This window comes from Oenanthe melanoleuca, chromosome 15 (assembly GCF_029582105.1).
Source record: "Oenanthe melanoleuca isolate GR-GAL-2019-014 chromosome 15, OMel1.0, whole genome shotgun sequence".
NCBI lineage: Eukaryota > Metazoa > Chordata > Aves > Passeriformes > Muscicapidae > Oenanthe > Oenanthe melanoleuca.
In genome coordinates, this window is record NC_079349.1 from 8,648,630 (window position 1) to 8,674,906 (window position 26,277).

The following is a 26,277-nucleotide window of genomic DNA, read 5'->3' on the forward strand; positions in this document are numbered from 1 at the left end:
AACATTTCAGTTTCGTCCTGAAACAAGTGTCAGAAAAATCAAAAAAACCAATATTCCCTGGGCTGCAGTAAAACAGGAGGCAGAAGAGACATCTCTGAGCTGAAAGATAGGTTCCCTTTACACAAATATTTTATGGCATGGATAGTTTCTTGTGTAATCAAGAAAGCAGTTGATTAAATTAAAAGCAGTTGAAATATTTAATTATATATAAGTATATTATCTTTTAAGGTGAATATTTTAAATTTTTTGTAGTAGGAGTAGTAGCAAAATAGGATTTGCTCTGTAATTCCATTGTAAATTAGCACGTGAAACCTTAAAATCTCAGAAAAATGCAACGTTTTATTTAATAGGGCTTGGAAACAGAGATGTCAACACAGGGCATCTCTGGAAGTCTTATGGCTCTAATTCCTTTATTCCTTCTCATAATTTCAGTGTAAGCTTTCAGCACAACATTTTTCTGCAGTTGATGGATCTCTGAATGCTTACAGCTGAAGAAAATGAACATCAAAGATATTCAGTAAATTATTTTAATGATTGGATCTTTACCAGAGTGAGCTTTGCCTTTTACATTTTTTGTTTCCCATAAAAATACAGTTCATATGTGTTCTGAAGGCAGAATTTAGCCAGAGCTGACTATTTGCTTTGATTTACATGTCTTAGAAGTGAGCTGTGAGTGAACTTGACAGCTCTGTGGCCGAAGGGAAGTCCTGATACCGAGGTTCCAGAACAAAAGGGCCTTAATGAGGTCAGAGTGGTAACAGAATGTAAAACAGAACATTTCTTATTCAATCTCATTATTACTGATGAGCCTCCCTGTGTTGTTCAGGCTCCAGTTTGGAATGGGGTGAGTGGAAACAAAGATAGAGGAAAGAACAGACCTAAATATGGATAATATAGAAATTCTTACATGTGTTGCAATGTGTGCACCTGAGTGAAATGCAGGGACATCGCCTTTGCATTTTGGTCAGTACACCTGACACCAAGCAGCTGGCTTAGTCTGTAGATGAGCTTTTTTCAGGGCTATGACCTGAACCTCAATCTCTCTTTAAATGGTGAAGTCCACAGCAGTGACATCTACTGCAAACCCTTTGCTCTCCATCCCATGAATGCTCACTGACTGCACAGCTGCTCACCCCCTTCAGATCCCAAACCTGCAAAATGGTTTGTTCTCTTTTCTGTTTACAACATAACTTGGTACCCTCGGAAATCAAGATGTACAAAATGTGAGAGCACAACAATAAAATAGGTTTTAATGACAAGAAAAATAAATCTAGAGGAAATAGAAAAGGAGAAATTGGCAATTCCTACTAAATAGTGTCTATAAGTATCTGAATTTGCATTGAAGAATCTGCACAGTAGTTGATAATGGCCTGAAGCTCCAGGGCTGTTGCCTAGAAAGTGCTTTTTATACCTTTCCAGATTGTATTTGTGGTAACTATTTCCACCTATGGATATTTTAAGGATCAGTAGTTTTAAGATAACAGAAGGCAAGGAGCTGCATTAATCCAGGGTCTGATGTGGTCACTGATCACAAACAGGAGCCACAATTTTTATCCATCTTTTTTGTAACATTACTTGAGCATGACTTTCAAAAACCCCAAAGATTTCTTAGTACTTACAAGAAAAACTTCACCTTATATTTTCCCACCACAGGAAAATTATTTTTGGAATTCCAAAAAATATTTGGAGTGATGAATTTCATTTGCCCATTCTTTTCCTGGACTTTGTTCACAAAGGCCATACTGGAAGATTTTTTTTGTTTGCTTGTTTTAATTTTAAACTGCAAAGTAAACCTTGTAAGTTTGGCAGGAGAAGATATATAAGTATTTCAATGCAATACTTCACAATTCTTGTTTTTACAGCCATAAACACCTTCTAATGCCAGAGGGTAAGAGGACTTTAATCCAGATAAAATAAGATTCTTAAACTCTGAAAACTCAGATTTATAGGCCAATTTTAATATTTGGGCTCCCATGCCAAAAGCTGCACATTCCACATGTGCAGCACTGGGTGTTGCCTGCCTGGCTGATTCCAGGGTCATGGCGCACCAAGCTGCATCACCCATCCAGAGTTACCCCACAACCTAAACCAACAAATAAAGTTCTGTTCTCAGAATGTGTTCACCAAATGTTATTTCCATATTTACTTTGCCTTTTAGCCTTAAATATTTTTTTTTTCCTCTTATAGTATTTTTATCCTGTATCTTATTTAACACCTTTTAATAAGCTGAATACCAAGCGAGCACAACAACATCTGAAAGATGAAATCTCTCTTTGATGGTATGAAACCATGACCCAACAGGCCCATCCCCTGCCTGCAGGGCTACTGGGAGCTTCATGTTAGATTATTAAATCCTTCAGAAAGTCAGGTATGTTTATTCCTAATGCAAGGTATCTTGCCAAATCACCATTCTTTCCTCTTCTGAGTGCAAAAATAATTTACAATTTAAAAGTATTTGCCATTTTACTCTGCCTAAATCACACTCCCCTTTTATTCCTGAGTAGTTTCAGCTGTCATTTGCTTCTCTCTGTTTTTCCAAGCAGCTTATTTGCTTTGGTTCTACAGAGTATTTAAATGTGAAGTTGCAATGGTGTCTCACAGAAACCAACAGGATAAGCCAGAGCACAAAACTGTTCCTCACTTCTACTTGAAAATAAACTCCTTCCTCTGCCTTCCTTGCAAGATCTCCTGGCCAGTTCTCTGTCCCACTTGCATCTGAAGCTCCCAAAGCCTCTGTGAAACACAGGCCATTCTCATTCTTTCTTTAAAAAAAAACCAGGCGAAAACTTGTTCACAGGTTTTGACACATTTTGACTGTCAAATGAGTCAGCATACATGGGACTGCCTGAAGCTTGATTTTTAAATCTTATCTCTATTTCCAACAACTTCTATTTTTTAGCATTACACTTGCTTGAAAGTAACAGTTTGCATTTACTACTTGCTTCATCCCTACCAGTTATACCTGAAATGTCATCTAAATATCACTGTGATGTAGGGAAGGAATCAATCTACTCTGCTCCTGAACTGTTTTAATCCTTTCATCCACAGCCACATTTCTAGAGATTTTGTCAGATCCATTGCTGGCAGTTTAAACTTCACACAGACAAATTTAGCCATCCTTTTTTTCCTGGATGCCTAACACTTCCACCACCAGTAAAGCAGCTACAAGCACTGCTCTTCAGAATGTGTTGGGCACCTTTGGTGCCTTCCTTTCTTCCACTGTTCCTTCTCTGTCCATCCCACCCCTCCCTGCTCTCACTGAGCTCCTGCTGCTCCTCCAGCCATAGCAGTCAGAGATGATCTTTTCTCTTTCTAGACAGCACAAGATTGTCTATCTCCCCTTGCCTGCCACTGCTTCCTTTCCTGCCTCTCTTCTATCTCTTGCAACACAGAGAACAAGTAGCTGCTAAGATAATTTGTCTGTTTTTGATAAAAATACCAGAGCAGATCTGCTCCTGAGTCAGCTTAGATGTCTCATTCTTGTCATTAGAACTCGAGTATTAATTTGAACTTTTCCTCTTCTCACTTTCCTAATGATGTGACCTTCGGTTAATGGAAGTCCTCTACAACTTTTGCAGATTTCTCTCAACCTATCTTGGAGGTGGAAAAACTTACCCAAATTGGTTTTCCATGTCATTAATCTTTCCTCAAACTGCTCCATAATAGGCACTGTTAGTATAGGATTCAGACAAGCAAATACAGTCATTTTCAGGGAATTTTTATGTGTATTACTCTCAGGGGGATGAGGAACCCTTGACAAGGTTGGCTGATTCAAAGACCACAGTCTGATCACTGGCAGGACCTAAACTGTGGATCTATGGACAACTGCTCTACAAACAAACCTTTTACTGATGCTTCTAATTTCCTTCTAGAAGTACCCATCCCTTCAGAAAATCAATATCTTGTTTTAAAACTCAGATAACTATTTTTTTTTTTTTTAATTTTTACTGGGAGTAAATAAACTCACTAATGCAACTATTCCTGTATCTTAATACAATTAAAATGAAAGTGAGAGTTTACAGGCAATCGGTATCAATGTTTAAAAAAAGAACTATTAGGTATTGGTTTGTTTTGTGAATTTTAAAAATATTTTTATGTTTAAATTAGATGTTGTTAATTAGGCCAGTGAATTATTTTGGGTGGTTTGGTTTTGATTTTTTTCCCTCTTAATTCTCCAATTTGTGGAAGTAATTTTTTTTTTGTTTAAGAACAAAATAATTTTGAGTTGTTGTTTATAAACACTTGAAAAAGATATGTACATATTGAATGAATTGAAAAACACTTAGGAAATTTATGCAATCTCATAAAAATTGGACAGTGAGACCACTTAGAACATATCTGGAGTGAGGCTGCTTAGCTGTGCTGTATCACGAGAACACACAAAAAGTAACTACATAAATCATGGTCAAGATCTTCTAAAATTTTGTGACTTCTAATCCTTGCCAATGAACTTGTTCACTTGAGTACAATTCATTTAAGACCAACCCAAGAGCAGGGGTCAAACAGAATTATTTTATTTTTAGCTTTTTAGTATATAGAATAGTCAGAGATCACTTGCTTGTGTGGTATTCATAATTTGGGTATCATATCATCCTCCCCTCCATGTTTTTTCCTTTACTGGGGAGGAAAACACAGAAAGCATTAAAAATAACCCTTGATTAAATAAGACACAATACAATCCTTGGTGGTACTGCAGCCACTGGACTTTGTTCTAGTGAGTAACCATAATGTCCAGCTAAAATATATAGAAAAATATATTTCACCTGGAAATGAATTGTCTTTGTCAGGGAATGTCCAATTCTGCTGAGTTTTGACATAGACAAAGCTTGGCTGAACTCCAGTTCTGCTCCTGTTGTAAGAAGGGCCAAATTCTACACCCAGAGCCGGGAGAGCCCTGTCTGAGTCTGCTGCTCCAGGAGCACTCTTGCCATGCATTCCATGTACAGCAAAGGGGCCAGACTTTGGGACAAAACAAAGCCAAGCCCGTGTTCGCCATTCCATCTTTGCTGGAGCCTCCTTGTGACAAGTTTGTGTCTTCCCCATGTTTAGTTTGAAACTAGTGAAAACAAAGGCTATGGAAGTGCTGAGCCATCCTCCTGGAAGAACAGGTTTCATCATTACTCTGAGCTCTGGAGAAGTTGTTCTAGAATGAAATAAGCTGGGCTATCACCGTTTGGAGTAATTTTGTCAAGGTGAGGACTGGCTCATTTCCAGCTCTGTAGGCTGAAGGTTGATTGTGACCCAACTGATCTCCACGAGCCTGGGAACTTTCAGTGGCTAAACTTTAGAATTGCAAATTAATCCATTGACAGAATTAGTTAACAGTGTATCTTCCCACTACAGAAAAATGGTTATTTTTGTATAGTAGAAACCCCAATGTTACTGTTCACATTCATTGATTTTTGAAAAGAGGTAAAAGAAAACAGAGAAAAAATCCACATACCATCTCAGGTAATTATGCACAAGGAAGTGTCACTTGTGTGTGATATCTAAGTGGAACAGTTTCTGTTTGAAGTAGCGCTGCTGTCAGAAATAGCAAGGGAACTTCCATAGTTTGGTACTGGGAAGGGAAGGATTAGACTAATGATTTCCCTTCTCTGTGATAACTGAATGCAATATAAAATTAAGCACCTGGCAAAGGGTACTTGAAAAGAAATGTTACCTTTTTTTTCAGTTTAAAGCTAAAATGGACTTGGCAGCTCAGGGCCATGGTCAAAAAGTGTGACGGGTACCATTTCCAAAATGCAAGATCCAATTACTCAACTTCAGAACATTGCCACAAAACAGGTAATTGAGTTACATGATTTTTAGTAAAGCTAAAAGAGGGGAGATTTAGATTAGATGGCGGGAGGATATTGCTTGTGGTGTGGGTGGGGAAGCCCTGGTACAGGATGCCTAGAGAAGCTGTGGCTGCCACATCCCTGGAAGTGTCCAAGGCCAGGTTGGATGGGGCTTGGAGCAACCTGAATTAGTGGAAGGTGTCCCTGCCCATGGCATGGGGTGGCACTGGATGGGCTTTAAGGCCCCTCCCAACCCAGGCCATTCTTAATTTATAAAGTATCTAACATTCATAAGACTAGTGGAAAGTAGCCAGTGCAGCACAGTATGAGTATGCTAACATTTCTCCTCATGAAAATGGACCTGAATCATCACCTGACTCCACATTTTCCTGACAAAATAAAGCATAATAAGTCATGACTACTTGAAAGATCCAGATAAGAGGAATGCTGCTGACTGGAAACACCATTTGGGGCTAAGCAGCATATGGAAGGAACAGAATTCTGCAGAGTCCCATCCTGCACAGTATTTATCTGGATAAGTAATAGCATGATTCGCAATTCCAAAATATTTTCTATAATAAGAAAATAATATCTTTTTTCATGGTAATGGATGTTCTTTTATTCCAGAAATAGGATGGATACTTCATCAAACGGTTTGTTCTTCCTGGGCCTCCTGTAGTGATAGGATGGGTGCATGGTGCTGCAGGGGAGTTACAAAGGCTGTACTATTTTAATGCGGAAGGATGTGGTTTGGGGTTGGTTAATACACATTGCTTGACATATTTACAAGTGTCAGATTGTGTTCTCTGTTTATGAGACTTGTGCCAAAAGGAAGAGGAGCAACATGGGCCAAAGTACTTCCCTGATTGCGGGTGCCAGGATGTAACAAGCAGTTTTGAGGCTGTGACACTTAGACTGAATAAATAGCAATTGTAACTGAACATGAATAATTTGTATTTGAAAACATTTTTCTTCACTGTATAGGCCAAGTCTTTGCAAGACAGAATTCCTGCTCGGTATGACAGGGAAAGGATTGGATGGATCATGGATTTGTCAGAGGAAACACACTCACAGGAAGAATTCTGATCTAGGTGGAAATTTTCTTTCGGCTTAAATTCCGTCTCTCACTCTGTGTACGTAATTCAGGTAAATGTGATGCCTGTTTGTGGGAGAGATTTGTTACCATGAGGTAAATCCAAACAAACTCCAGTCAGCCATTGCAAGAGATGCTAATCTTAATTTATTGCCAAGAAAAGTAAATTGCAAAAAAGACGCTTAAATGAGATTAAAATCATGATAAGGAAAGCTGCCACTGAGCACAGAGTGAGGACTTTTTCCACTGAATCACATAATTGAAAATGAGCTGCATTTCTGTATTGAAGCTTAAGCTGAAATGCTCAATATTTTCACCTGTTAAGCACAATATTTTTTCTCTACCACCTGTGGAACTCTCCAGTCAGGGAGAAACTCAGGCAGGTGAACCTAAATCTGCTCCCACTGGTTCAAATCAACAGGTCAGTACAAACAGTGGAAAGGTTATTTGTGATGAATTTTTAAATGTTTTAAACAGAATATCTTCTTGCATGGAGCTGACTTTAGAGTTGGACTCCATGATTCTTGTGGGCTCCTTGCAACTCAGGATATTCTGTGGTTGTTCTCCAGACCATGATTATTTTGGGAATGAATTTAATTTGTTTATCTAACTCAGGTGTTTTAGCGCTCCCTTTATAAAAAAACTAATGCCACCCAATGTCTTTGAAGCTGTTTCAGGTGGGCGTGGGACAGCTCTGGGGCTGTGCAGACAGAACATGGGGTTAAACTCGGCTATGAAGGGGAGCTCTGCGTGCCCTGATGCGACAGCGGCCGTGAACGAGTTTTGAGGCTTTTTTAAAATAACTTTGAGCACTCAGGTGCTGGGGAAACCCTCTGGTGAACCGCGGAATGGCCGGCACAGTGATCCCTCGTGACTGGCACTTCGATCGACTTCCCTTCCACAGATGGGACACGGTCCCCATGCCACAGAATATCAGAAGGTGGAAGGGACCCACCAGGATCACCCAGTCCAGCTCCCGACCCTGCCAGAGCCACCCCAACAATCCCATCCTGTGCATTCCTGAGAGCATTGTCCAAGTGCACCTGGAGCTCTGGCAGCCTCGGGGCCGTGCCCATTGCCTAGGGAGCCGGGCAGTGCCCGAAGAAAAAGAAAACCTTTCCCAAACGTCTGGGTAGCACGTCTATTCTTTTTACGTTTCCTTGATGGTTAATAAGAGAATTCTGTCTGGTTGGTTCAGAGACAGTAAATGGTAACTTTCCTTATCCGTTCTTTATTTATTTAGGGGACAAAAAAACCCAAAAAAACCTGCACGCACACACACACAAAAAAAAAAAAAAAAAAAAAAAAAAAAAAAAAAAAAAAAAAAAAAAAAAAAAAAAGCGAAAATCTAAGCCCCCCTTTCATAAACGTGAAACTCTGTTTCATCTTCTCCAGTAAGTCGCTGGTTTTCTTATGTCCCGTGGTACTTTGTGACTTTTAAGTGGCGCCCGGGGAGCCCGACCACCCTCTGGGGAAGCAGCTTGTCCCGGTGTGCAGCCTGCCCTGCCCTGCCCTGTGGCAGCCGCAGCCGTTCCGGGGCGCTGTCCGCTGTCCGCGGGGTGCCGCAATCCCGATCCCAGGGTCGGGACCTGGGCCCGGGACCCCCCCGGCGGCCCCGCCGCTCCCGAGCGCCCCCGGCGGGCGGCGGACGCAGCGCAGCGGAGGGGGGAAGCGACCCGGCGCCGGAGCCCCGCCCCCGGGCCCGCGCCACGTGGTGCGGAGCGGACCAATGGAGAGGCGCGGTGCGGGCCCGGGCGCCATTGCTGTCAGAGCTCGGGAGGCAGAGCGGGCGCGGAGCTGCGGCCGCCGCGGGCACGGCCGGTACAGCGCGGGCGGACAGCGCTCACTGCCCGGGCCGGGCCGCGCCCGCACCGCCGTCACCCCGCGGGCAGCGCCGACGAGGCGGCGGCGCCGGCAGCGGGAGGAGGAGGAGGAAAACACCATCCACGCACAGCCAGCGGCGGCAGCAGCGAGGGGCGGCCGGGCGGGGCGGGGAGGGGACACAGCGCCCCCGCCCGCCGCCGCCTCCTCCGCACGGGGCCGGGACCGGGATCCCCCTTCGCCTCGCCCGCACCGCGTCCCGAACGGACCCGCCGCCCTCCGCAAGACCCCCGGCCGGGGGGGGCCGCACCTGGACGCGGAAGGGTGGCCCCGGGCCCCCCCTTCCTCCTCTTCTTCTCCCGGCCTGGAGGAGAGGGGGACGTGTCCCCCCTGCTTGCACCGGAGAAGGGCCTCCCGGCTCGAGGATTATCGGCGCGGGGGCGGGTAGCGAGGAGCAGCTCGCCCGCCCCGGCCTCGGTGCGTCCCCTCCCGGCCGCGGGGCCCCGCGGGGCAGAGGGGCCGGAGCGCGGCGGCCGCCCCGGACAGTGACGGGGGTCGCCCGCCTTGCCCCTCGCCCCCCGGCCGTCCCCCCAGACATGCCCCGCCGTGGCGGCCCGGCTCGCCGAGGATCATGACTGCGGCGGCGAACTGGGTGGCGAACGGGGCCAGCCTGGAGGACTGTCACTCCAACCTCTTCTCGCTGGTGAGTGGGCGGGTGGGTACCCGGGGTGGCTCCGCGCCGGGTTTGCCGGTCGGGAGCAGCTGCTGGGGGTTTATAGGCAGGGCCCGGGGCTGCTCCTGCGCTGGCCCCTCCCCTGGCCCGGTCCCCGTGTTTATTTTGCTCCTTAGCGTGCTTTGCCGCGGGTCCGTGTATCGCGCTCGCAGCTGGAGAGCGGGAAGGGGACGGCTCTGTGTCCCCTGCACGACCATCTTCCGTGGGTAAACAGGCTCTTCTCCCCGCCTCCCTTGGCACTCCGTGCCCTGTGCGCTTTGTGCCACCGAACCGAGGGGTTTTCTCTCACAATGACAAACGCCATTTCAGCAGCAACGAACGCTCATGTAGTGTGATCGTCTGTCGGACTTAGCTCTGGGCTCCTGTGACGGCGTGTCAGCTGCTGTTACAGCCTGCTCTCCTCTTTGCACACATCGTGCTTGGAGGCAGGAGGTTAAAAAAAAAAAACCCCAAACCTTTTAATTTTTTCTTCTCTGAAGAACAGCAACGGATGACATTAGTGTGTCGGATTATTTGCATAAATGCCGTCTGTCCATCTCACTGGGAACTTCCGACGTGGATTGCGCGGTTTAATGTTGCAAAAATCATGATATCAGTTTTGGCTGGCTATAGATTGTCAATTTAAATTTAAAATTCGAAAACAATTTGTGTGTAATGGCAAAGTAATTTGGAAATACGTTGCGCTATTTTACCTGGCACGCACAGGAACGTTATCCTTTCTGTCTGGGCAACAGCTGAGTGAGCGAGAGGGCTGCTGGATCATCGGGAGCCTTCCAGTGCTACAGAGATAATGTCGGAGGGGAGGACGGACTTGTTAGGGACTTGTTCAGTGCGTGGTGCGGTGGAGCTAAAACCTTGTGATGCAACTTTGAGGGTAGCATGTGTGAAAGGGTTGTGGTGGGTGCCCCCTCTCCGAAGCAGAGTTCTGCCAGAATTGGAGGTGGGTGCATATGTTCTTATGACAGAACGGAAGAGATTGTTTTTAGCTCCCTTATGAAAATAAGGAGAGAGAAAAAAAGGAAATTAATTAGAAATTAAATGACCAAGCTGCTTGTTTTATGCTTTTAAACTTTATTGTAATATATTTGTTATTTTGTCTTAGTTTGTTTTTTTTTGTGGTTTTTTTTTTTTTTTTTTTTTTGTTTTGTTTTGTTTTGTTTTTTTTTTAAATCTACGTATGTTTGTTGTATGTTTTGCTTATACCTTTTAAGAATCTGGGACGAGAGCCGTAGTCTTCCACTGCTGGAAAACTGTCCTAAGAGCTTGTCCTGTGACAAGGATACATTTCTTACTTTGGCTTTTTATTGAGATGTTATGTAAGTTTGTATCGGTGCTTCTGTTTGAAGGCATGTAATAATATTTATAAATATGTAGCAGTGCTCTGTGTGTCGAGATGCAGGAAGGGTGATTTGGGGATTGTTATGGTGATTTTGACTACGCTGCGCTTAGCCAGGGAGGAAAATAAATCGGGAAGCATGAAGGGAACAATCGTATCTGATTGTAGAAGGGAGGCAGTGGTGGGTTTGCTCCTCGGAGAATGGTGAAGTCCCCGTTCATTAATGCAGACTGGAGTGTGTGTTTGGAGAGGCGGAACTTCTGCAGTTGCAATCTGCAAATCTGTCACTGTTAAAAATAATTGTTGGCATGCAATTAGCATAAATTATAAAGTGAAGCTATTTTGTAGTTATTGTGGTTTGGTTGCTTTTTTTTTTTTTTTCCTCCTACCTGACTAGGCTAGGGAAATGTTCCGTTTTAAATGTGTGTGCAGTATCACTGAAATAAGTTTAACGAAATTCTTTTGCAAGTGGCTTTAATGATAATGAGTTTAATATGCAACCCTTTAATCTCCCGTGTAATTTTGTGGGAGGTATCTGTGCCTTAATGTGGTGCTGTGTATGAAACTCTGTTTTTATTTTATTCTGGCTCTACAAACAAACAAAAAAAAAGCCAAAAAAGGAATTGAGTAGTAGTATTTTTAAAATGCAGCCTATATGAAAACTATTAGAAAAATTTATTTTTTTTAATATATTGTGTTAGTTTTTTTTGGGATTTATGTAGCAGAGAAAGATATTGAAAATGGAAACACTGACTGGAAATATGTGGCCAGCACCACTGACCCTTTAACCTCAGATTGTCATATTGATTTCAAAATTTATGATGTGTTAAAGCTACAGTAGTCTTGATTAGTAGTTAGAGAAACTTTTGCAGTGTAACAGAACAAAATCTAAAGTAGTGGTTGGTGGGAATCCATTCTTTAAGAGCAAGGTAGATTACAAACGTTTTGAAAATTGATTACGCTATTAGAAGTTGGGAGTTTTTCAACTGCAGGCTTTGTTTTGTATGTGAATCACAAAGAAATGCTCGTGACAGAAGAATTACAGTTCTGAAATAGTTATAGTCTATCATGATACTGTTTGTTCATGGTTAAATAATACTTCTTGCCACAGACATTTGTTTTGTGGAAGCAGGAATGCTGTCTCCCTGCCCTGGAGAAGGCAGAGCTCTGTGCCAGCTCTGTCTGGTTGCTGTGGTGGATTTGGGCTGGTTTAACCATTCACGGTTTCTATTTTTCTGTCAGCTGTAGACTCGCTAGAGAGGTTAGGATCTTTTACTGCTTCAGAATCTTTTGATGGGAAGTGTTTTCTAAAAGCTTTTGGTAACTGATTCTCTTTTATCAGTGATGTCCAGGAACTGTGGAGGCTCTCAGTGCTCTGGGCTCAGAATGTGTCACCTGAGGGGAGGGCACAGTCTGAAGGGAAGGTTTTAAAGTTACCTTTGACTGTGTGGTGCTGTGCTGGCAGAGCTGGGTTCCATGGTGTGTCCCTTCGGATTGCAGTGCTTGGCAGCATCACTGTGTGTGTGGTGTTCTGGAAAATGGGTTAATGTTGGTGTGCTATGGCAGGGAAAACCCCACAGCCAGACTGCACAAAGTCCTGCTCCAAGCGTGGAGCCTTTCCCAGTAAGGTGATGGAAGGGCTGGTTTGCATCTTTGTCATCAAAGTACTTCTCAAATAACTTGTTTAATCTGCTAGGTATAATAGCCTTGCTCATTAAAAATACACTTTCTGTCTGAATTTGCTGATCCTAGCACAGCGGTAGGAAAAATTGTATTTATCCTCTCTCTATTTTTGCTGTAGTCAAAATGTCTGCTGCTGCTTCTTAAAAGAAAGTCTGTTTTGTTAAACAGTATTTAATAAGCCATTGTATGGGCCAGTTTATTTAAATACTAATTGAGAGCTGTCTAATAACTATTTAGAGACAAAATGTTCTGAGGTAATATGCTTTGTGTTAAAACTTCAGCCTCAGCTGGCAAGCAATCTTCCTGTGAATAATCCTTAATCATAAAAGTAGTCTTACTGAAATTAATTTGACTTTTCCTGTGAGTAAAGGTTACTTATATGACAGCGAGGGCTTGCATGAAAATGTTTCCTCAGCTATCTGGCTTTGCTGCCGTGGTGGATCCAAAGGCACAAGTCAGTCTTGGGAAATTGGGGTGAAATTGCATAACACTGGGTATACTGGAGCTGGAAAGAGTACAGCCAAGGGTGTCAAGAATGAGCTGAAATTTGGAGGAACTTTCATGAGGGAGAAGGATTTGTTACTGTAGGAATCTTCATGCTGGAAAAAACACAATTGTGTTATTGGGAAGTGAGACCAGATTACAGAAGCTGCTATGGAAGATGTCCCATATTCTTGTATAAATGCATTCCCCACAGAAACCTGCTATCAGAAGGGTCCAGGCAGTGGGAATTGTGTTCGTTTTTGTTTAAAAGGCAAAGTTACAAACAGTGAAGGCAGTTGCTACTGTTGCTTTTTGCAGTTCACATCCAGGAAAAGAAGTTGTCCCCTTTGAACAGTGAGTTTTGTTGATGCTTCCAGAATAAAATAAAAGGAAGCAAGCTGAGGTAGCATTTGGATTTATTCTCCTAAAGGTTCTTCTTGGCATTAGAAAGTGAAGGTTGCAGAGCCTGCGGTGAGCTATTCCTTGGTGTTGCATAATTGTCAGCAAAGGACTTCATAGTAAATGTTGATTGCTCAATGCTTTCAGTAGTAGTGAATTAACCAGTAGTCCTTGCTTGTTGTGTTTTCATAAATGCAGTGCTCCAAGCAGTGGGCTGGAATTTTGGCATGCTGGATGTTACAGTACTGCACAGTGTCTATCTTGCTTGTTTGGAATTTTATGTAGGTGTGAATTTACATGCATAAATAATTAAGAAATGGGATTAACCTCTCAAGTTGTGCAAAAGTATTTGATTCTCTAGTTATCTTTATCCTGATTTTTTTTAGGTAACAAGACAGAAGTAGAAAGATGACATTAGAAAGCTTGTTCACTTCTAGTTAATAAAAGATTATTTCAGGTTTTAAATTACTTCAGTGGTAGGTTTTTATTATGTCCTGTCAGAGTATTTGACAGTTTAATGGGATGTGCCAGGGAAAGGGTTGGAAGAGAACAGACCCAGATTTGCAAAGAGATTGGGACAGTGATGTTCAGCCAGTGTGCCCAGCTCCAGGAGGGGAGTTGAGGGATCTGTTGGATAAACAACCTTTTCAAAATATTCCCAAAGAAAATGGGGGGTGCAGGAGTGACATTTGCAGATCAGAATAAGTGTGCCTAAACTAATCACTAAGAAATATTTGAGTGAGGTTTCCTTGATATCCAAAGTATCTTGTGAATGTACACATTTCCTGGGGCTGGGAATCCTTCCCCAGAGACTCTGGTTCTGGTGGCACTATGAGTCTGGTGGTGTGACAACTGTTGGCACCAACACAACAAAATTAATACTCAAATATTAGGGTGATGGATTAAAAAAATCCTAGGTTACTGCACCTTAGGAACAAGAATTTTAATTTACTGTAATACTATCTGGAAATAGATTTTTTTTTCTATGTTTCTGCATTTTTAATACAGAATTGACATCATAACCCCTGTTCTCGAACACCCTCCCCACTCTGACTCATTTGATCTTGAATTTTTTTTTTTCTTCTTCTGAGAGCGCTTCCTCATATGAAAGAATAAAGAAAGATCTACAGATAGAACTTTTTAATCCTTTATTCTATTATTTTCCTTCTGGACAATACAGTTCTTTTGAAGAAAATCTAAAGAAACTGAAGGTTTTGATCTTTGGTGGAAAAAATAAGTGGTGCACATGAGATATATTTGCTGAGTGTGTTAACTTGAGTAACCTTGGTTATTAGATGAAGAAGGAATCTTTATGGATTTTGTTTTAATTTTTTCATCTTTCCAGTTCTCAGAAGCATTACAAGAAAGAATATGTGTGTATGTAGATGCATTGCTTTTAAATACCAAACCCCATCAGTGTTAGGGGGCTGCAGCACTTTGTGATGGGGTGAACACCTGGGCTGGTTCGAAGCTTCCTGTTCACTGGGTGAGAAGCTTCCTGTTCACCCGTTGTCTCCACTTTTCTTGATCTCTCTATGGCATTACACTCACCTTCTCATCTGCCCCAGTCCATTTTCATGTCCTTAGTTGTGGCAGCACCCTTTTATCAGGGTTTGGGTCTTGCTTTGATCAGGGCAGGGATGTGCCTACAAATTTTTTCTCTCATCCCGTGACTGGAATGGTTTGCACCTTGCTGCATTCCTTCATTGTCTCCCTGCTGTTACACCTGCTCCCTCTTTGCCTTTTATTTTTCCTTGAGTGCTGGCTCCAGTGTATGCCAGGATCACCTCATTATAAATTTATGTCCTTTGTTTTTTTCTTCCAGCTGTGGAAGGTGTCTGTTGATGTCCACAGACCTACAAAACCCCTTTTCCTGAGCTTGTATGGGATCCTCTGGACAGTAACACTGGATAGGTGGTTGGGCTGTTCCCACTGTTGTTAAGGCTGACAAATGTACTTTATACAAAACTTTATAGTCTGTGTATGATCATTTACTTTTCTGTGGCTGAGTCGTGCACTTCGTTGTGTAGAGTCTGTCACGGTGGCATTTGCATCTTGTTGGTGCCATAGTAACACAAATAATAAGCAAAAATACTGCTCTGACTGAAAACATGCTTGTTTTAGTATTAACTTGCCAGTTTTAAAAGTGCACAAGTGTTTCCAACAGAAGATCCCAACCCAAATCTAGACGATTTGCTTATAAGAAGTGTGTGTTTACATGGGGGCATCTTTGTTCCTCAGACCAGCCTGTTCCACAGCTTTCATTTTGAGCTCAAAGTATTGCTTTAAAAATAGATCCTCTTTCCCTGACATCAACTGGTAGTTTTAAAGAGAAACCAGCTAAAAATATTTTGCTCTGCAGACCTCAAAGTATGACTAAAAGCTGGTGTTGGGCTCCGTGTGCACACAGTAGTGGAGTGAGTGCACAGCACAGGGATTAGGGGACTGGGATACTGGGAATGACAACTTGTGTTGTTCCCTGCTGTGGCCCAGCTCGTTAGATCTGTGCATTAGAGTGATCCCAACACTGCAAAATACTAATAAAAATTATAACAGGGCTGAGCAGAACCCACTCCAATACCAGAGCGGAAGTTTAGTTTTTCACATGGGGAGGCTTCTCAGCCTTTCCTCATGTAGTAAGGAACTGCCTTACTCACAAATGTAAAAGATTTAAGCAGTCTTTCCTTTGGTTTGTGCTATGAATTTTGATGAATTCTGACTCTCACTTTCTACCTTAATCTGTAAAAATATGTTATTTCTTATTGAGTCATGTGTGGCTTAATCCATGAGTAGAATTGCAGTAGTACATGTGGAAATGTGACTGGAGCTTTTAGTGGCATCCTTGCTTTTGTTTCTTTGAGATGTGGAATTTTATTGTGTGGTGCTGTTGTATAAGGTGCCCTGAGGCAATATTTACATTTATGTGACTAACACAGATGAGCTCAAACATACACAATGACCTTGTCCCTATATTAAGGAATGTATTTATTCAGCTTATGAAAATGGAGAAAAATGGTTAGCTTCTAAAAATTGCAAAAGTAATAAGATGTGACATGTGTATTTCTGTATCACTTCTTGTGAGGCACTTACCTCAGCTTTCTTTAATCAGCCAGTGTTGCAGCTTAGTGCATTCTTGTTTATGAAAATTATAATTACAGAGGGGAAAATTGGAGTTCCCCCCCCTCCCCCCCCCCCCCCCCCGCCCTTTTCATTTTTGTTCCTCCCCCTTCACTCTTCTTCCATGCCTTGGTGACTCCAGAAAGGTCCATAAATTCATATTTAAGCCTGGAGTGTGGAACTGACCTAGTGAAAATCTTTTCCCCTTCTCTCTCCCAAGGCGCAGCTCTGTTCCCCTCATTCCTCTCTCCCCACCACATTTTGGCAGTGGCATGGATTGAACAGAGATCAAAGTGGCTTTGTAACCACAATCCATGTCTTAGAGAAGGAAATTTAAAGCTTGTTCAGTAAACTTTATTTCATTCATCTTTTAGCTTTGAAAGAGCTATGCTGTGGTCAGGGCCTTGTGGTTGCCTGTTCTTATGACTCCATATTTGCCCATAAAATACAATATTTTGTGAGAACAGAGGATTGAATGCAAAATTTAAAGGAAAACTCTTCTTTACCTACTGACCATACATTGGCAAACTTACAGTTTTTAATAACGATGCATTCATAGCTGACAGCTATGAGACATAAGTTTCAAAATGTGTTGGCTTTTTACGTTATAGACTCCTAACTTTTCACTTATAGAAGTCTCTGGTTTACTAAGTAGTTTTCAAACCTAGTTTAATATATTTACAGTCTCTTAGTGTTGGACTTTTATGAGTCTCACTTCATGTATGTCTACAATGTTACTGGATTTGTAGGTGGCTCTGGTGAGACACAAAATTAATTCCAGGAATATTTTTGTAGTTGCCATGTTAAGTATTTTTATAAAAAAGTAGTTTCTTTGCTGAGAGAAAAGGTTAATTGATTAAATTACTTTGTTCTGAAAGAGGTGCTATCAGTTTTAGCCCAGCATTTCTGGTTATTAATTTTCCATGTGTATTTTAATAAAATTTTGACTGGAGCTCTCTGTGAATTTCCATAATTCCCTTCTAGCAGGAGATGCTGGATTCTTGTCTTGTGAGAGAGCTGGCAAAGTGAATCTACATGACCAGTCATGTAGTGGCTTTATTTACTGCTTTTCTTATTACAGGAGATTCATACACTGGGATTCTCCAGGTGGTAGGTTTTGAAGGGCTGAGGGATTTTGGCTGCTCCTGACAAGCTGGGCATTACTGGGTGTCAGTGATGAGGACAGGGATGAAGAACCAGGGCTGAGGGATGGGATTCCTGTGCTGTTCCTGCCTCCCTGTCCCAGAGCAGGAGCCTGGGATGGGCCCCTTTGGGAAGGAAGTGAGGTGTGCAGGGCAGGGATGGACATGGGTTAAAACCGAGCTTTGCTGGACAGGGCAGGGATGGACACAGCTGTAAACCCGTGGGAGCTGCTGTGCTGCTCAGATGTGGGGCACGGGAATGTTCTGAGTTCTCGGTGCAGCTTTTTGTGCAATGGAAGAAAGGGAACTGCATTCTTTAACTCACTGTGCCAAAGTTTACTCTGCTCAGGTTATTACTTCCTCCAGCCCACCCTCCCCCCATTTTTTCTGCCTGTATGCCAGATTACTTGGTTTGGGAAACAGCTGATAGTCCATTGTATGACTCTGATGTTTGACATTTCCTTCCTCTTTCAGTTTAAAAAAAGAAATCTAGAAAAGAAAGTTAAATTTGGGAAGAATAGACAATATTCCTTTGTTTACTTGCAGATTTGCTTTTATCTTTTTTTTTTTGTTGTTTGTTTGTTTGTTTGTTAGGTTTTTTTTGGGGTTTTTTTTGTTTTTTTTTTTTTTTGTTTCACATGTTAGACTGTTTTTCTGTAGTCCTGCTTTCTCCAAGAAGGGACTTTTAAATTTGGAAAATAGGAAGTCAGTTCTCATTCTTTCTGAAGGGGATTTGCAAACCTCATCATTCACCATTTGAAAACTAGGGAGGGGTACTCTGTCTGCTGGCAAGTTGCATCTTTATTTGGTTTTGGGGTTTGTTTGTTTTTTTGCGTGCTATTGAAATTTGCAGTGGTAGTTTCCATTTTATTACTTGTTTTCAAGCATTTCAACCATTTCAGAAGTTAAAATGTAATTGATTCCCTTTTGTGAACAAACTGACTGAAGTGATGGAGAACTCAGAGATGTCTTACTCTAAAACAGTATCTGTGACTTGAGCTGTGGGGTGGGTCACTACCTAAACCCAGGGTTTGGTAATATGAAAATAATTTCTTCAATTCCTTCTGTCTTTTGTCTTGGAGATGGAATTTTGCTTCCAGGCATTGTGTGCTTCTGTATAGCCTACAGGGGTAAGCGTTCAGCTCTGCCAGGGTAAACTTCATTCCATGTAGAATTATTAAATTTGGAAAAGAGCTCCAAGATCAAGTCCACTTCTTCCTCTTTTCCCAGTAATAACACCCAAACCAAAGCAAACCTGGTCATGCCGTGTTAATTCTGGCTGCCATGGCTTTGCTGGGTAGATGTTTGGACATGGGAGGTTTTGTGCATCCTCTGAACCCCAGATTCCTGCCTCTTCAGTTGTGCAGATTGGCTTTCCCATTTCCCTTTCTCACTCCTGGTGATGGGATTCTGGCAGAGCAGCTTCCCATTTTGTGTGGCTGTGTTGGTGCAAGAGCCAGCAGGACACATGTGGAAATGCCTGTGTGAGTCTCACTGCCACGCTGCCTGGGACAGTGCTACTGCCATCTCTCTGTTTCCTTATGTTTGTGTCTTGAATATTCTGGGCTTGAAAGTATCTTTTCAAGTGATGGCTGAGTCTCAGCCCTTTGGCTTGTAGCCATGCTTATCACATTATCCTGTCTCATCTCTGATGAACTGGGTTACAGCCTTGACAGTGGAGGGGAGCTGCTGAGCCAGGAACCAGCATGGAACCATGTTCTGAATTTGCTGGATTGGTTAAGGGCTGCGTATTTGCTAACCAAATCCTTCACTGAAAGTGACAGATGTTGATGTAACTCAAAGGTCTTTTATCTAAAATTTCCTCTTTAATTCTTTATTGTTTTAAAATGATTTTTAAGAGTTTTTGCAGTTAGTCCTGAAGGACTATAGCTGCTTTATAGGTGGACATTGGGTCCTGGCTGAGGATGGCAGCTCTGAGGGTGACCATTGACACAGAGAGCTCTGTGTGCTGATGAGATTTCCAAGGTACCTTTGGTACCTGGCTAAAGGAAGGGACATGGAACAGCATTGTGGAATCATAATTCCAAAGTGTCCTGTCTCAGTGGTGGCCAGTGTTTGTTTGGCCTGAAGTGGATGTAGTTGCGCTTCCCTTGAATAGTCTCTGTGTATTTGATTGGGAGGTTTCTTGAACCAGGTGGATGTTTTGTAGACAGATTTTAGACTAGTACATAAGTTTTTATCCTGATAAAAAAATTTCAGCCACCTAGTTTTGGTTTGAATCTGCATTCTGCTAATTTTATTTGATATCTAGAAGAAAACCTGCAGCTGTTCTCTAGAGAATCTCACTTCCCCTCTTGTAAACCAACCAGACTTAATCCTTGGATGGTTTTTTAACTGCATGGAATATAAATTTTTTAACCATTCCTGTAGTTCTTCTGGACTTGGTGTTGTGAAACAAGAGCTGCAGTTTGTGATGAATGTACAGAGCTATAGATTAATTGTAATGGCCTCAATTTCTGTATCACCTTCTGTTTCTTTCATAAGAATTTGTCACATTTGGTTTTGTTTTACCAACCTGTTTTTGTGGTGGACTGCAAGAAAACACTTTTTCTCTTTCAGTGTGTCAGTGTGTGCTCATTTTCTGTCTGCTGTGCTTGATGGTAGTCATCTACTTTAGTATTTAACCTTGAAATTCTGTGATGGTTTGGATCCATATCAGTAATTTGGGTGCTTTTACCAGATTGCTCTTTCTTTTATGCTTGCCACGCAAAAAGCCTTTGTTGGTAACTCCTGCATCTGCCAGAGCTGCTGATATTTGAGCATTAGTATTGGAGTCCTTTTATATTTTCCACTGGGAAAGATGGTACTTGTTGTCACCTCACATTCTTTTTGAGATGGGTCTGACTTTTATTTCTTTGAAAGAAGCAATTAATCTTCCTGGCTGCCTCCTCTCCTGCATGGGCAAAGTCACCCTCATGCTGGGGAGAAAGAGGAAAAAATACCAAATTTCTGACAGTGCTGTTTACTTTTTAGGCATAAGAGATCATGCTGTTAGTTTGTGGCTTTTAATAATGTGAAATCTATTATTTTAGAAATGCCTTGGTTTTCTGGTCTTCAGTTCTGTGATACAGGATCTCAGATGTCCCCAGGTACAGAAATCCATCAGGGAGATATCTGATAATAGGATTTTGGTTACAGCTAAATCCTTCTCTGAGACTTGCAAAGGTAAAAGATGACACACAAATGCCCTGACACTGTTGATTGTCACAAACAGCTCTGGAGTAGGAGCATTTAGATAATCTGTTCCAGGGTGCATGAGGGAAGGAGGCATCATGGTGTGCAGGGATTTATCCAGCAGAAAGCTGTTCCAGGCACATGTGCTGCATGCACTGGCATGCTGACTTTCATATTGGTTTTAAGAGCTGAGGAATAACAACAAAAAAAAGGTAATTTTTTCATCCTTCATTTTTAAAAGCTTGTTAGTGGCTGCCCTTTATCCCTTTTTTTCCAGCCACTTGACTGTGTGCTTATGCAGGGAGAGGATTAAAGTCAAACATGTCATTCTGCTGCTGCTCAGTTGCATACTAAGAGGGCTGAGGCTGAGTGCTGGGCTCTAAAGCACAAACCATGGCATTGGGGTTTTTTTTGGCCATGGGACACCCATTTCAGAATTAGCTATTTTTTAATGTGCTATTTTTTGTCTATTCTTGATTTCAGAGCACGTTTGGAAGGACTTTGTGCAGTTACAGCAATACTTGTCCTCACAGAAATGTCCTTTTGGAGTTCAGTGCATGGAAGGCCTCTGCACTGCCATGTGATCCCGCCCTCTTACAGAGGCAGAAGGGATGAGCCCTGAGGGAAGAGAACACAAACCATTCATTGCTTTTTTAAAATGGGAAGCATAAAGAGGAGGATGTTAATATGTAGTTCAGGGAATGATCTGATTTCAGGAGACTGCAGGGCTGAGATGGTCAGTCTACTGTGGGTTTTCAAACCCCAGAGATCTTCAGACCCAGCAGAAAAGACAGGGAATGTCTGTGGACAGGTGCTGGCACTGCTCAGTTGTGCTGTGGGAATAGGAATCTCTCTCAGGCTGTCCAAACAGTCTGTAAAGCTGTGAAGATAGTGAATTTTTTAGTTAAGCCGTCTCCTCTATTCTTTCAATTCACTTGACAGGGATTTATGCAGATATCACTAAATACTTTATTTCACTGCTACAGGGGATGGTGTTTGCCTCCCCCACAAGCAACACTGTTACAGAGTAGTTTTCAGTCACCCTGTCCTCGTCCCTTTGTCCTTTCTTCCTGGTGAAGTGTATCAACATGACACAACTTTTATCTGGTATTTAAATGGCTGGAGTGGAGTGTGCAATGATATTTCGTTGCTGTGTGAGGATGATGTAGTGAAATGAGACACTGTAACCAAAACAGATGGTGCTAATCTTGAGTCTGTCTGCTAGATGTTACAGCATTTAATTAAAATGGTGGTGTAATTCCCATGACACCTTTAACTACAGTTTAAATTCTTGGACTATGAACTAAGGGCTTTCTTATGCAGATTATCACTCATGTGAGTAGTCCTCAGTATGACTCTCTGGTGGCTTCAGAATAGCAACTTACTTGAATGAAGCTCTCAAAATGAAACAGTAATAAAACTGACAAACATATATGGTATTTACATGTTTTATGTTCCAATTTGAAGCATAAATTGTAGATTAAAGATACTTAGCATCTACTCTCCTACGTAGAAGCAAGCAAAATTCTAGATTAGAGGAATTGTTTAGACTGAGCCTAACTTCAGAGGCTGGCAAATAAAAATGTTTTAAGGTACTCTGGGCAGCTTAACATCTTACCTTGGTTGGAATGACATTTGATGAAAGCTTTTATATTCCCTTTGTTTACCTGAAATGTGTTTGTAGAAGTGATGAGGTGTCTTGCATTGTTTTTTAAAGACCATTAAAGAAAGTTGTTTGAAGCACTTGGCAGACCTGAATTTGTCTGAGTGGCACCTTTTAAGCAGGGAACTAGGAAGTATTTTTATATTTGGTTTTTGTTTTGTTTCAAATTGGAGAAGTGTGAACAATAAAATGACCTGAATGTTACCATGTTGGAAGTCTTTGAGAAAGCAGGGCTGGAGCTGAGGGCCTTTGTGATGGATGTCTGGTTCTTTTATTAATTATATGATCTTACCTCTCTTCCAATGTATCTTTCCTGTTTTGAAAGTAGCAGGGTAATGATTTTCTATACTCTGCATCCTCTGTCTTAGCTTTTCTTACTTTTCTGTACTATATGAAGCAGAAAAAAAATAACATTTATATAGTTTTAGTCACTGTTTTTCATGTAAAGAAGCACAAAGTAGTTAAAAAATAGCTCTGCTTTATACTTGGTGTGGCCAAATACAAGAATTTCTCAAACTTTTCATGCTTTCCCTCTTTCTCCTTCTGAGTGTCTATATTATTGTATAATCTCTCCAAGGGAGCTTTGTGTATTAATATGGGTGGAATTACTCAAGTGATCTGGAGAAGTTAGAGTTGGCCTGTCCATTTTCCATAAAACAGAGGCCAAAAAGCATTTGGTGGAGATGGGAAATAAAAGAGGAGGTGGAAGATGGGTTTGTTTGTGTTTCATCTGCAATGGCTGCAGAAGAGGAAAACAGTCAGTGGCTACCCAGCACTAATTATATCTTCAGGGTTGCTGGGAGTATGCCAGCACCAAGTTGTGTACTGTGAAATGTTACTGGAGGATTGTGATTTTTTAGTAGTCCAAACTCTACCAAACTGAGTAGAGCATGATGAGATCAGCAGAAGACCCTCCCAGCCTGCCCTATTATTGTGATTTAAGCCTGAAGGGGGAAAAGAATGAGAGCTTAGGTTTTCTGTCTCCTATGAATTGACAGTCATGGATGGTCTCCTGGAGCCCTGAGCTGTGGCAGGTACATGTGGAGGTGTCTGTATTTAGGGCAGCAGGGTGTGAAAGTAAGTGCTAATTTGCTTTCTGTGTCTCTCTGCTTGTCGGTGTGTGCAGGGGGGATCAGAGGTTTGAACACTCTGCTCATCTCTTTTGAGGCTGTTTCACTCTGCAGGGTGTGATGATGGTCGATGAAACCTGAGCCTATGTCCCTTTCCAAGGGGCTCTGTGTGATCATTCTAAGGCCATGCATCTCAATAAAGACATTGGCAATGCACTGCTTTCATTAATGCCTATTTCTTGGGGATGTTTTGGGTGGTTTTGGATGCCTGTGTGGAATTAGAACACACTCCTTTACCCTGACAGCTGCTTTTGAAAACATCAGAAACAGATCTTTTTGTGTCTTGGGAATTACTCTGTAAGAAGTTGGATGTTAGTGAAGGGTTTGAGTATTACTGTTAGAGATCCAGTTTCTCTGTTTCCTTACACGCTTGGCCCAGTGCATTTAGAACTGGCTTCTCACAAATATTCTGTGTCCAACTGCAGTTAGTTGAACTTACGAAAAAACTCCATTTCAAAACAGCTCCACTTATCTGAGCAGTTGAACCCTTCACATCAGTGTCTTCCATAACACGTTCCTTTATAAACCAAAGAAAAAAATCTCATTTAATGCATGATTTGCCAACAGTGTTGGATAATAATAAGTATGTGTAAGTTCCCTTTTTTTTGGTCAGGCATTTTAGTTTTAAAAACATTGTTGCAACTGCAGTAAGCCAAAACTATGCATATGGGAAGAGATGCAGGGACACAGTAGATTACATCACCTAGCAAGAGTTCTGCTTTGTTCTGCATTCATCTCTAGCCGGTTGTGAGTTAAACAGCATGTTCACAGTTTTGTCTTCAGGTTGGCAATTTTGGTTTCTGTCTCAGTGTTTCAGGCTGCTTTCAAACCTGCAGTTTTACTAATCAGAGCAGCTCTGCCCTCCCTGACCTCCTTTGCTGTCCTCAGACTTCCCGGTACAAGCATCTCTGTGGCTGTTTAATGAATCAGGTGTGGGACTGATCTGAGTAGAGGAAAAAGTCGTTAAATCCAACCCTTCTGGGTTTGAGTCAGCCCAGCTCAGTGTGAATGTCTGAGCAGCAGCTGAGTGCTGCAGGGAGGGCACCCAGGCCAGGCCTGCTCTGGCACCAGTGCTTGCTTGTGTTGGTTGAGGTGTACATGAACAGCACCCTGGGTGCACTGAAAGTTGTATTTATTCTGACTGGAGCTGTCCCTGGCAGCGGAGATCCTACTCCACTCTCCCTCCTTCTCCTGGGGCTGCTCGGTGATTCCCTGGCTGCAGGATGATTTGTCAGGGTGCTGAGCCTGGAAACATTTGTCTTTCTCTTGCTTTCTCTTGTTTAAATTGGTGAAGTGATCCCATTCACCGAGTGATTCCACAACCAGATCCAGTATCAGACTGAGACATGGAAATGCATGGCTGGGGCTGAGGAGGAGGCTGTGTTGGGTCAGCCTATGCTCACTGCCAATGAAGCACAAATGAAACCATGTTTGGCTCTTCAGAACTGTTCCCAGAACCACAGCTCACTGCTTGTCTTGTCTGTGCAAACCCTCTAGAGATGGAGGTCTCTTCAAACCAGGGCTTTTGGTTTGTTTAAAGAACTTAGTGTAAATAAATCCCCACGTGGGTGCAGATCTTCTCCCTATAGTGTGTTAAATACTTTACACAGAATGTCAGTAGAGGCATAGAATGTGTGTAAGTGTTTTGGGTGTAGTCTGCTCTTGTGTATCCCTTCTGGATTCAAATCTGTTTGAATTCAGTTTTAATTAACATGAGGACATAATCCAGAAGTTCTGAGGGATTACTATTGATGCTTACCTATTAAAAATTTAAACAGAAACAGACATCCCAATACATGTGCAGAACCACATCTCTGTAACTTGGACTGGGAAACGATGTGTGAGAGCTCATTTAATGCTGCTGCTGAGTCCAAAGCCCCAGGACTTGTCTCTTCCTTTTCTCAGGAGTCTCTCTCTGTGTGGGTGGCCACTGGTGTGATCCAGGTTAGTAGTTTATCATTCCTCACAGTCCACAGAATTAGACTCCAGGAGTTTGTTAGTGTAGTATTAAATTGGGTGCAGCTCTGCTGATTTTGCTGTGCTTTTCTTGACTCTGTTTCATCCCTCCTTTGGAGGGGATGTTGGAGTGATACCTCTGAGCTGGCAGGAAGCCACAGGAGCCTCTCTTCTCTTTGAGACAGCTGAGCTCTGACTTTTGCTGTGTGGATCAAGCAAGTGCTGCTTTTGGGTAAGGTCCTTTATTCAGTTGGGATTTTTGGTTTTGGTTTTCATCATCTTCCTGTTCCATGCTCTTTGTGACTTAGCATATGTTCTTAGCTGGTCATGGCACAGACATTTAACTTTATTTTTCACAGGTTGCCTATGCTGGCACTAATTCTTGGTGTTTTGTGGTTCATAGTTGAATTCATTATTCTGTTTCAGAAACTTTGCCCATTCCTTGTCCAAGCTATAGCTGAGGACACACACAGAACAGATGTAGATGTTTTGGAGGAGCACTTTCTCTTAGACTGTTATTTAGAGTATGAGGAATTCCAGCATCCTGCTATGGAAAAAATGCTTTACTCCTTCCATTTTGCCTCTTCCTCCTGCATTCCCCTGCCCTTATTGTGCCAGGAAGGTGGCACATGGCTGTGTATCTCAGCCAGTCTGGACTATCTTTTCCCATTTTCTTTTCTATAGTTCCCAACCCTTTGGGTGGCTGATCAGCATTTCTGTCTGAGTGCAAGAGCTCCATATTGGCT

The 26,277-nt window shown here is 42.3% G+C and overlaps 2 protein-coding genes across 2 annotated transcripts in view; one reads left to right on the plus strand and one right to left on the minus strand.

Moving 5' to 3' along the window:
• Window positions 1-8,232: 8,232 nt before the first annotated feature.
• On the minus strand, window positions 8,233-9,323 carry LOC130259867 (collagen alpha-1(I) chain-like; the record flags this gene model as incomplete). Its single annotated transcript, XM_056504638.1, has 1 exon — window positions 8,233-9,323. A coding segment is annotated over one exon (573 nt), but the record flags the coding sequence as incomplete, so codon positions are not given.
• The window catches only part of MED13L (mediator complex subunit 13L), a 167,351-nt gene continuing 150,298 nt past the window's right edge, over window positions 9,225-26,277 (plus strand). The window contains exon 1 of the mRNA XM_056504092.1: window positions 9,225-9,397. Coding sequence (XP_056360067.1) covers window positions 9,326-9,397 — 72 coding nt within the window. The 5' untranslated portion in view covers window positions 9,225-9,325. The remainder of the gene's footprint in view (window positions 9,398-26,277) is intronic.